This window comes from Gouania willdenowi, chromosome 14, assembly GCF_900634775.1.
Source record: "Gouania willdenowi chromosome 14, fGouWil2.1, whole genome shotgun sequence".
In the NCBI taxonomy this organism is placed as follows: domain Eukaryota; kingdom Metazoa; phylum Chordata; class Actinopteri; order Blenniiformes; family Gobiesocidae; genus Gouania; species Gouania willdenowi.
This window is the reverse complement of record NC_041057.1, coordinates 3,831,982-3,844,605: the sequence shown is the minus strand read 5'-3', so window position 1 is coordinate 3,844,605 and position 12,624 is coordinate 3,831,982. Positions and strand designations below refer to the sequence as shown.

The 12,624-nt window shown below is 33.9% G+C and overlaps 1 protein-coding gene across 1 annotated transcript; it reads right to left on the bottom strand.

The window, feature by feature from the left end:
- Positions 1-1,935: 1,935 nt before the first annotated feature.
- b4galt4 (UDP-Gal:betaGlcNAc beta 1,4- galactosyltransferase, polypeptide 4) lies at positions 1,936-12,624 on the bottom strand. The gene is made up of 7 exons (XM_028466885.1): positions 12,502-12,624; positions 9,793-10,200; positions 7,527-7,759; positions 6,028-6,215; positions 5,469-5,591; positions 4,091-4,195; positions 1,936-2,709 (listed from the first exon to the last, which is right to left on the bottom strand). Exons 2-7 carry the CDS (start codon positions 10,052-10,054, stop codon positions 2,580-2,582), a joined length of 1,041 nt encoding a protein of 346 aa, XP_028322686.1. The 5' UTR covers positions 10,055-10,200; positions 12,502-12,624; the 3' UTR covers positions 1,936-2,579.

The window sequence follows — 12,624 nt, the reverse complement described above, 5'->3', positions numbered from 1 at the left end:
TCCTTAATTTTTTCCACAAAACTTCTGCCAATTTTCCAAAATCAGGTAAACTTAAGTGAAGATCCTGCAGAGACTGATATACTCACATACTTTATCATTAATAAGTGGATTTATAAGTGCAAACAAGGGCACATTGTTAAATTTACTCTTTTTTTTCCCATCTAAAATCTAAGGTCCATTTAAGATCAAACTAGGCCTGGGCGATATATCGAGATTCAAGATTTATCGAGTTTCCTATTTTGGCGATTGCAGACAATGCAATATCACCTATATCGATATACACGTTTTTTTAATAGCTTATTTTATATTAAAATGCTTGTTTTAGGGGGTCGGGGTAATGTAATTTAAAACGTAGGAACAATTAGTTTAAACTGGCTAATAATGGGCATGACAAATCTGTGGTTAAATTGGCCAAAATAAGCATGAAATAAAAGGTTAAAAGTGATAATAATGGATCAATATATGCAACATTAGGTGATAAAAGTGGTGGAAAAAGTTTTTAAGTGCCGAAAATGTCTTTAAAGTAGAAAAAATGTGCAGAAATTTTTTTTAAATTTGATGGAGAAGTGGCAGAAATGCAAGTAACGTAGCAAAAATGAAAAAGGAGCACAAATATGGCAAGAAAAAGTGATGAAAAATAGGTTAAAATATGGCAAGTTTGGTGTAGTTGCAGAAAAAGGGTAAAAAAATAAGCAAAAATGGGCTCAAATTGTTAACAAAAATATTCTTAGTTTCTTGAAGGCATCTGGCTTAAGACTTTATTTGAATAAAAACTATTTAAATTTCTATCGTAGATATAAATTTAAATAGCATTTCGAGAACAAATATCGCAATATGAGTTTTAGTCTATATTGCCCAGCTCTAGATCAAGCTGGTCTGTATTTGGCCCCTGAACTAAAATGAGTTCGACACTAAAATCTATTGAAAGCATTGATAATGACTCAGCATAAATGGGAAGACTTGTGATGTTTGGTATTAATAGGAATGACTGGAATAACAGAAAGGACTTAACTTTAAAATACTGAACTATATATATATATCATATGTATATTATTATTATCAACATTGAAAATGTGATTTCCACTGCATTGAATGATTACAATTCAACATAAATTTTAACTATCTTTAAAATTATATCCCCTGATAAAATCTGTTTGAAAACACTTAATATTTACAAGCCTGAACATATTCACTGTCAGCATCAGGCAACATTCACACGTCAGCTCAAAAAAATAAAGAAGTATTCCAATTAAAAACTACATCGGTGCATTAGGGCCACATTAAAATGAAAATAAATTATGAGATTAAAGTCCTAATATTTTGAGAATAAAGTAATAATTTTATGATAATAAAGTGGTAATTTTATTAGATTAAAGTTGCATTTTTTCGAGAATAATGTAGTATTTTTTATGATAATTAAGTCATCATTTTATTAGATTACTCGTAATATTTCTAGATTAATGTCACCATTTCATTTAAGTCATAATGTTTTGAGAATAAAGTAATAATTTTATGATAATAAAGTCGTAATTTATTAAAGTCATAATATTTCGAGAAGAAAGTCAGAATTTTACTAGATTAAAGTCAATACAGTATTTCAAGATTAAAGTCATAATATTTTGAAAATCAAGTCGGAATTTTATTAGATTAAAGTCAATATTTTAAGATTAAAATCATATTTCGAGAATAAAGTTGTAATTTTATTAGTCATAATATTTCAAGAATAAAGCCATAATAATTCAAGAATAAAATTGTAATTTATTAGATTAAAGTCATTATTTCAAGATTAAAGTTGTAATTTTTTGAGAATAAAGTCGGAATTTTATTAGATTAAAGTCGTAATATTTCAAGATTTAAGTCTTAATATTTTTTTGTTATTGAAGTTTTTATTGACTTAAAAAACATCAATTTTAGTCTCATAAAATTATGACTTAATTCTCAAAATATTACTTTAATCTTGAAACATTACGACGACCGGTAATCTCGAAGTATTACGACTTTAAAATGTTATGACTTTAATCTCATAAAATTACGATTTCATTAAAATACGACTTTATTCTCATAAAATCACAACTTTATTCTGTCCACATTTAATTTTTTTTTTAAACATTTAAAAATGTTTTTAAACATTTAAAAATGTTTTTAAATGTGGCCCTAATACGCAATCATAGAAAACACATTTACCGGTTCTGAAAAACTTGTAAATGTAGGACATTTGTAAAGAAAAAAGGCACAAAACACACACTTGTCATGTGACATAAGGCATTCATGTGAATAATAATCAAGCATCCAGGTGTTTTAGATCAGAGGAACAGCTAAAAATAACACGTGTCATTTAAAAAAGGCCTGCTGCTGAATAAAAATGATATGTCCTGTTGTCAGAATGCTCGTAAAAAAAAAACAGGAATCGCAAAAATTCACATCTTATCTCGATACGAAGTTGTTTAGTTCTAAACTAGAATGTGTGTGTATTTTGTGCGTGATCATGTCAACATTATCGTAGCTTTACTGAACTCAGTGAAAAGGACTTTTAAGACAAAAAGAGAAACATTAAAGGTTATGATTGAGATTTTTCAGCTCTATGGTTTCCCGATGTCCACAGTCACGTTGACATAAAGAGGAAGTCGTTCCAGTGACAACATCTGATAGGAACAGTTGTTCAGTCCGTCCTTCCTCCATACTTGGGGGGTTCGTCCCAACAGCTTCATCCTGAAGAGCAAATCAAACGTGGGTTACGAAAAAAATCAGGAGATATTTAGAGACGCCGATAGAGTTGGGCAATATATTATGATTCACGATATATCGAGTTTTCTATTTTGGCGATATAAAAAATGACAATATAGCCTATATATCTATATTTTTCTACCTTGTTTATATTCAAGTATTAAATATTATACATAGAGTGCAAAACAGTGTCCTTTACAATTTTAACATATTTCTGAGATACATATTTTTATTGCTTATTTTGTATTAAAATATTTGTTTTTGAGTCGCTGCTTTTATTACTTCTCAGAATAGCATGAAAAACACAGTTTGATGGATTACTCAGTGCGTTCTAACCTAGACCTTCCTCATAACAAGCCACACTACAGAACTCACTCACACGTGCTGTCCCTAAGAGGAGAAAAAGCCAAAAGTGGCAAATATTGTGTCAGCAAATTTAACCCAGAATTGTGTTTCTGGAAATACTTTATTGAGTTAAAAATATCGAGATTTAAATTGTATGTCGCCATTTTGAGAAAAAATATCGAGATATGAGTTTTGGTCCATATCGCCCAGTGCTAAACGCTGAATTTCCAATTCAGAATTTCCGAAATTTACAAATTTCTGCTCCAGTTTACACTTTCCTATTTCTGTTTTGTCGTCTTTCTTTATTTAGATGACTTTACTGGCTGTTAAACTTCCTGAAATCGTATCAAACATGCTAAATAAGGTTTTTATAATGCTTCAGATGATTTACAGAAGTTTGTTGGATTCTGTTTCCCAAAAAAAGTATATTGTGGAAATGTGTGAAGCGTCCCAAAAGATGCAAGTGGTGAGTTTAGTCCATGTTTTATGGCTATTTCCATTTTCTTTTACACAAAATCCGCACAAGAAATATATGCGTACATTTTAATTTCATTATTTGAATATCAATTGCTTTGCTTGGTTTGATTATTTGTTGAACACTATTGTTGCTATTATTCCTACTATTACCATCATTGCTACAGTTGTTATTGTAAATGTTCTTTTGTTTTGGTTTAATCCCTGCTTGTGTTGTTTTTTTAAGCTTTTATGCACTAAATTACTGTATCAAATGTGGGAAAACGTCGTTAATTGAGCGCCAAAAATGCGTAATGAAAAGAATTGTGAAAAAATAATAAAAATACCATATCTGTCTGCATGCTTGCATCCTGCTAGCGCCTGATTTCTAGGAAACGACTAGCGTGTAAGTGTGTGATAGTTGGGGTCTGAATTGAAATAAATAAAAATGTTAAACGGTCTGATGGCTTTTTCCGTTTCACAACGTGAATTCTATGTTTTCGATCTGAAAATTAGGAGTCATTGCACACTATAAGACGAACATGTTTTCTTACGTCTATTCACTGACCTGTCTTTGTTTATTTCATTGCCGTTGTCCCGTTTGTGAAACACCATGGTGTAACGAGCAATGTCAGCAGGAGGCCTCATGATCTTCATTTTCTGCAGCTCGACTCTGAAACATGAGACAACAGCGTGTGTCAAAAAATGGAGGACGCTGGGAGAAAGTTCCTATAAACGTCTGATTTTAGGACATCCTCGGGTCTCAGTGTGAGGTATCATGACTCAGCAAAACCTCAGATGTCAGATGAAACAACGGCCTCACTTGTCAAAACAAACGCCATCAATTGACACGTCCTCAGGCTTCAAAATAAAAGTCATCAAACTTGACGTCCTCAGGCTGTAAAACACGACATGACGTTTTATTTTGAAGGAGCTGGAAGTACAAGTAAGTTAAAAAGCCGTTCTTTCCTTTTGTTTTTTAAAAGTTAACATATATCAACGTATTGTATAAATAATAAATACATAGGTTAATTTAATGCTGATTTATCTTAACCTTTAAAAATAAATAGAAAATAACATCTGAAGCAGCACAATTTGATGATGTCATGTTTATTTCCGGTTTCTTCAAAATACAACATCATGTTGTGTTTTATGGCCTGATGCAGAGTTGGGTTCAATTGCGTCTTAAATTATCCATGCTCAATTACAATTCAATCACGATTATGATGACAAGCCATTTTCCCAAATACAATTAAAATTACAATATTTTTTCCTCTGAAAGTCAACTCTAATTACATTCTCAGTTACTAAAGTTCAAATTCAATTAATGAGCCTTTCATAAATAACCCCATTAAACATAGCCATCTTCTTGTGTTAGCATTCTGTTAGCTATCAGCTGTAAAATACAATAAAAAAAACATTGTCTATCATCTAATTTGTATTTCATCTATTGGTTACCTTGTTAGACTTCCTAATCAATACATTTGGTATTCAAATTTTTGTTTTGGGCCTTTTTTCTGTCAGGATACCCCTCGATTTCATTTTTTTTAAAAGCTAAAATGATCCTAGAGAACTGACGGGTAGTTGGAATCATTCCCATTCATACTAGGCAATGTGGGTAAAGTGCCTTGCACAAGGACACAACGACAATGACTTGGATAGAGCAGGATTCGAACCCCTAACCCTTCGGTTACTGATCAACCCAGTCTACCACTGACCACGGTCGCCCCATAATTGTAATTAATGATGAATTATTGACCCCAACCCTGTTCTGTTTCCCTTTTTTTAAGCCTGACGCCATTTCACCTGATGGAGGTTTTGCTGAGTCATGAGTCAGTTTGTTCTGATAAATGACAAAGGTTTTTTCTGACACCTGATACCTCACTCTGAGACCTGTGGATGTCCTGGCATGTGCACCGTACAGACGCTACATGCTTTGTTCTCACCTGATGCGGAGGTCATCATCTTCTCCCCCCCAGCCCCAGTAAGCGTTGGAGAATCCGTTCACTTGAAGAAACTGCTCTTTGGTCATGGCTGTGACTCCTCCAAAGTAGCCTTTGTAGCGCAGCCTGACAGAGCAGAGCAAGGGGAAAGATTAGCGCCGTTTGTTTTTACCATCATATTCCATATCTCCATTCTTCGGTGCCAGCCGGACGGCGACAAGCACACTATTGTTCATCAACGAGACGCGGGGAACAAAAACAATCCACACTCTTAATTGGAACTTCCTGTGCCTGTATTCATGAAGCTTCTCACAGTCTCTCAGAGAGCTCCTAATTTAGCCTAAAAACTCCTAGCAAGGAATCTTAGCTTAAACAGTAATTCAGGAAGTTTCTGAGAGCAACTCTGAGCAAGGAGGGACAGAAACTATGATCTTAGTGAGGAGTAGGGCTGGGCAAAAAATCGATTTAATCAATTTATTGAATTTGTAGATAAAAATTATTTTTATTTTGCAAATTCTTGTTTAAATATGTTTTTTTTCTACCAGAGTTTCCAAACACTCACTTATATCCTGTGGCGTTGCGGCCGACCACCAAATGTTTTGGCTGTTTATCACAAACGTACAAGTTGTGGTCGTTTTCAGGAACCAGGTCCACGTCGTGAAAAATGAAACAGTCCCAGCTGTAGTCCTTTAGTGCCTCCAGATATCCAACATTTAGTAACTTGGCACGATTAAATGTTACATCACCGGCCTTGGGGGGGGGAGGGAAAGAAAAACAAAAAAGAGAGAGCGGTCAAATAACAACCCAAGTCTTTCAGAGAAAACAAACAGCTGTTATTATAGTTCTTTTTAAAGGGTTTTTATTTCTTACTTTCTTGGTCCCAAACAGAAGACAAAAGCAAGAAGTCAATTATTATGCTCCCATCAATGATCAATAATCACAACAAAAGTATTTAAATAAAATATATTTGACATTTTACATAAATGCACACATGTATTAACAAGCTATCCTGTTAAAATAAATAACAAGTAGCTAGTGATAGCACAATTACACAACTATTGTACCAACAAACAAAAAGTAAACAAATGGAGAACGAAACCATACAGGATATAATACATAAACCCCAAAATGTATATAAATCCACCAAAAATTCACAAAAGAATATGATTGCAGTGATTAATTGACTTATTTGAGCTTGAAAACCTCAAAACGACACTGAAGTCTGGTTGGCCTTGAAACCTAAAGCTGATATACTAAAGAATGTAAACACCAAACAATGGGATAATGTAATCAAACATGCACGACATCAGTTTGTTGAAATTACGTATTATAGTTATCTTCTTACATGCTGCTAATGACTGGTAGGGTTAGCTTAAAATAAATTAAATCAAATGTTTATTTTTTTTAAATTCAAAAAAAGAGAAAAATAAAAATTGAAAAATAAAATAAATATACCTTTGATATAAACAGCATTAAGACGTTATAAAATTAATGTATAGAAGTATCCATGATGTACATTAAATTTTGAATATTTAAACCAAGAAAAAAAATTTACATTTTATGGTTCCTCAGTTCTGCACATTTAACCTGAACAGATCTTGGTTGCACTTCATTTTCTAAATATCATTATTGTATTATTTTTATGTTGGGTGTAAAAAAGCAGAAGAGTCAGGTAAATAGTAAACCTAATATGTATTTTATTAAAAACATATTGAGTATTGACAAATGAGAGCAGAAAACGTTAACATCCTGTTAATTTAAACTGAAGTTTATGTCCATAATTAATTTATAGATGATTCCCTTACAACAAACAAAAGGATTCTAGGAACGCTCACCTGTACTGTCCAGTATCCAGGGATTTACTTCACAGTTACACTGGTTACATTATTTTGGCTAAAAAGTTACTGATACATTTTGGATCGAATTGTTCTAAATGAACAAATATCATCCTTAAATCAATGAATCAGGGTTCAAATCGAATCATTGTTAGATGGAATGGTTACACCCCTAGTGTATTTCAGTCTTTATGTTTCAAACCAGTGCACGCTGGAGGGACTTTACCTGCTGGATAACATAAATGGCGTAGTGCAGCTGCTGTCTCTGCAGAAAAGGATGCAAGTGGTGCAGGAGGTAGAGAAGGTGTTTCTCTCGGTTGCGTTGCGGGATGAGGATGGCCACGTTCTGCCTGGACACGCAGTCCGAGGGCTCGTACTCTCCCTCCGTCACGTCTTTGTTGTTACTCTCCACATCTTTCAGCTTCAGAGACGACTCAAAGTCGAGCTTCACGGCTCCTTCTGCGGAAGCAACGTTTGGGAGAACACTCGTAAGACTCCCAAACACTACATACAGTCGGTTCCAGAGATGTCACATTGCCATGAATCTGACGATACGATACGATACATCCCAATACTAAGCAACATGATATACATTGCGATATCAATAATTACAAATTTCAAGTACAAAAATGGTATGAAATACAATTTATTTCATTTTTTTAAACTTGCAAAAACAAGTAAATGGTAACTAACTGTAATTCAAGTACCAGTATCATCAAGTGGTATGTTTCTCAATCTTTTATAGATGTATGTAACCGCATACATCTATAAAAGTGCCCAGTATGTTTTATGAAAATAAAGTGCACTAACTTCCAGCTAAAATGCATTGAGGAGTGAGTAGTTTAACAAGGTCTGATGTGGTTCACTGACATCCAGTGACCAGGCATTTACATGCTATGCTAATGTTAGAGCAAATAAATGCTGTTTAAAAACATAATTAAAAAAACTGATTTGGGCATTTTTTTTTAATCAATACAATAATCGTGAGGTGAAATATCGCGATATATCACCGAATCAATTCCTTAGTAGGTTCATTGGAAACCCTCTCAAACGTTTCTTTACGATACCTTCCTAGCTTATACCAGCTTGTAAAACATAGAACCCTTTCCCTATAGAAGGAACCCATTCATCCCAATGGAAACATGGCTCGGAAAATCTCCATCTCTACTCATTATAACAGTTATTTAAAACAATCTTTATAATGTCATATAACCTTGTAGCAAAGTTACATAACTTTTGTTATCAGTGAGTAACCTTCATAAAGTTTTTACTTGACTATAAATAAATATAAATGTCAGGAAAACACTGATAGTGTTCACCATCAGAGAAAATATTCTTTCTTTCAAGAAAGTTGAGATTTTAGATTTATAGTCTTTTAGGTCAGGGGTGTCAAACTCCTTTTAGTTCAGGGGCCAAAAATGGAGTAGTTCATTCTCATTAAGAAGGCGACAGATTTTATGCAAAAAAAACAGTTAATTTCAACACTATTGTACCCTAGTTTGCACTTGTATGTTTATATAAAATATAAAATATGTAAAAAAACGACCATATCCAACAATAAGTGACAGATATCAGTCTCAACAGGATCTACACTTTACATTTCCTAGATTTTAGACAAATTTTAAGGAAAATGTTATGTAATAATTTAAGAAGAAAAAAAAAAAAAGCCCCTGCAAGTATAGTGTTTTTTGTCATATTAGTTTCTCCTGTGGGCCCCAATTGGATGGTCCAAAGGGCCAGATTTGGCCCCTGGGCCTTGAGTTTGACACATGTATTTTAGGTGCTTTATAAAAGCATAATACGATGAGTGTGGCAACAACAAATCGATAAAATTGATAAAAATGAACTATTTTTATCAATTATTATTATTATTCATTAAAGATTTGTTGTGTCGTGTGATTTATGGTCACTGACCGTGACGCAGAGACGTTTGATTCACCTGCCGAGATTTGTGTGCACGCGCACGAGGGTTTGTGTGCTAGCCCACGAGTTGTGTGTGCTAGTGCACAAGTGTTTGTGTGTGTGCGCTCGCACGAGTGTTTGCGTGTGTGCTCGCACAAGTGTTTGCGTGTGTGCTCGCACAAGTGTCTGCGTGTGTGCTCGCACGACTGTTTGCGTGTGTCAGCGCACAAGTGTTTTGTGTGTCAGCACATGAGTGTTTGTGTGTGTGGGAGCACGAGTGTTTGTGTGTGAGCGCACGAGTGCTTGTTTGTGTGCGCGCAAGAGTTGTGTGTGTGCTCGCACAAGTGTTTGTGTGTGCGTGGCGCACGAGTGTGTGTGTGTGCTTGCGCGCCAGTGTTTGTGTGCGACTTGCGTGAGCGTACGTGCGTTTGAGACACTTTTAGTTCAGTTTAATCAACTTAGGCATGGTTTAAATGTGCTTTATAGATAAAATGTATTTAAAAAAAAAATCTGATTCATTGATTCATTTATTGACCGTTTAATCGATTATGAAAATAATTGTTAGTTGCAGCTCCAGAGTGTGCACTTACGTAGCAGTGGCGACTCCTCGGGGCACATGGCTTTCTGGGCGGGAGTATTAATCCGACTTGGAACCGCCGTCCACGAGTGTAGTTGATCTTTCACAGTCTCGACTTTGACCAAAGTTTGTGCCGTGGCAAAGGAAACCAACGCCGATTTCACCGCGTCACTGGAAAATGCTGCAATCCACACCAGCAGCGACAGTGAGAGGATGAGCAGGAAGCAGCTCTTCCCTCTGCGCGGCAGCTTACAGGCGGGCGAACACACGCCCATGGCTGTGGGACTGAAGACGCTTTATCCACGCTCGGAAAAACCTATTCCGTCATTGCGATAAAACATGACGCTCACAATGCAGCAGAGACAACATTGTGTTCAAATCTTCATCTTCATGAGTTTAGCTCAGACACACTCGAGTGGTCCTGAAAGAAATGAGAGCAACAAAGGCATCAACACACACACACACACACAAACAAACTTCTCATACAAAGCGACGATATCCTGGAATTTAATCCAAGATCCTAGTAGAACGTACTCCATCTTTTTCCTTTTGTTTCCCTGTCACACAATTCTTAACCGGCTTTTTAAGGTGTATTTACAGTCAATGTGTAAACAGGGTTAATGGGGCATGTCCTTTGAGGCGTAATACGACACATCAGCAGAAAAGTAAAGAGATTTACCAGTCTAGCAGGAAAATATGCTGTTACTACAATGCATTAGGTTTTACAGTTATATAGTAAATAATTAGGCTTTCAAATGTGAAATAAGCATGAAATATTACCTCAAGTGTACTGAAATAAACTGAATAAATAACGTAGCTAAGCTAACAGTCCAAAAAACAATTTCCCACATAAAATCAAAACTTTTTAAGACTTTTTATTGCCATTTGAAATTTAATTTAAGACAAACTTCATAACACACATAATTGGAGGGGGACGCGACATCAGTTAAATAGGGTTAAGGTAACTTTTCTTCTAGTGTCTAGTGCAGACGTGCAACTGGCGGCCCCCAAAGTAAACACACAAAAATACATAAAATGACAATAAAATACACAAAAAAACTGGGTAAAAATAATCGAAATTACTCCAAAAACACAAGATGACTAGAAAAATAGCCAGAAATCTATAAAACAACAACAGAAATACAAAAAATACAAACTATTAAGAAAATACATTAAGAATAACCTTTGTTGGACAGGCAATTTTTGTTCAATTTACATTTTCCCATGTTGTTCATACATTTAAAAAAAACAAAAAAAAGTTACCATTTATTTTGAAATGTGAGACTAATTACAATCATAAAATAGCACTTATTATATGTTAAAATGTAAGACTTTTGAAACATTGATTTAAGACATTTTAATGACAAATTAAGGCCATATTTTTAGATTCATGAATTTAATGCCTTTTGAGACATTTTAAGGATCTGCGGGAACCCTGGAAGTGTATAATAGATATCCCAATTTCATTCAGTCATATTCTTTACAATTTAAAGAATAAAAAGAGTCAAAATAGAGCATTAAATTAAGATTCAAAAAATAAATAAATTGAAAAACAAAAAAAAAATAGAAAAACACCTTGTCTATTTTATTTTATCACTCATCCTTTCATTAATTATTTTAAAACTACATCTAATTTTTTAAAAAATGAGAAAGGCAAAGCCCACTGGAATGTATAAAGTTTCATATATTTATGTTTAAAAACCAAATACCCATATTGTAGGACTTCAGTTTTAACTTATTTTAAAAGATGTGTTTTATTCCATTTTATTTATTCATTTTTAAGAAGCACAAATACAGTCAACGATACTAGCATTAAATCTACACAACATTTGTAGGGTTTCAAATTTCTGGTAAAATTATATAAGAACTTAAGCTCAGGAAGTTTGACAGTATTCAAAAATATAAACTTTTTATTGAAATTATTTATTGTAATTAACTGGAAATTTAGGAGTAACTTTAAATAACTGATGCAGATATTTTATTTGTTTTAATTTTTGATTTAATTTCCAACTAAATTTACCATTCCTTTTAAGGGCCAAACTTAAATCCAGAAAATATTCTTGTTATTTCACATTGAAATTTTCCAACTTTTGGAATTTTGAAACCTGAACTGAAATGTAATGCTTTTTATTTGTATTATTTTGAATGGATGCTAATATCTATGTTTGGATAAAATACTCTTATCGAAAATTACTCAAAATTTCAGGTTAATTTCAATAAATAATTCCCGCCATGAAAAATGTATATTCTTAAATATATATATATGCTTTTCTACCCCACAGATATCTAGTTAAAAACAAAACTTTGTGCTTTATTTGGGACTGTAAGTAAATTCTTAAAAAGCTTTTATTGGCATTTATTGGTCAATAATGTTTTACTTTAACATCTCTATCATATTTCAGATTAAATTCAGATGCACGTCTCCTATAAAAATATTTTTTATAGCGATATTTCACCTAAAGTGAATATTCAAGACGCTTTATTAGCAAAAACAAACACAATGCAAGTGAAATACAATGTTTAAGGCCCTTGCAAAGTGTATAATCTAGTTACAGATAGTTTGTTAGCTGATGCTAACGGACCGTGTTAATAACCCAGAGGAAAAGCAATGGCTCCGTTATGCTTTCATGTAGCTTTCCTCACAGCCTTCGTGTCGTAATTATTGTCCGTGTTACGAGTTATGCTAATGCTAATGCTTTGTGTTCCGTTAGCATGGACTTACCTTTACATCACTCGCTGTTTTATCCGCTATCCGTGTTTTAGGGACAACATCGCATTTCTCCGCTCGTTGCTAAACTCCTCCAGCTGCTGGTGTGTTAGCTCAGCTGCTTATGGTTAATCATTA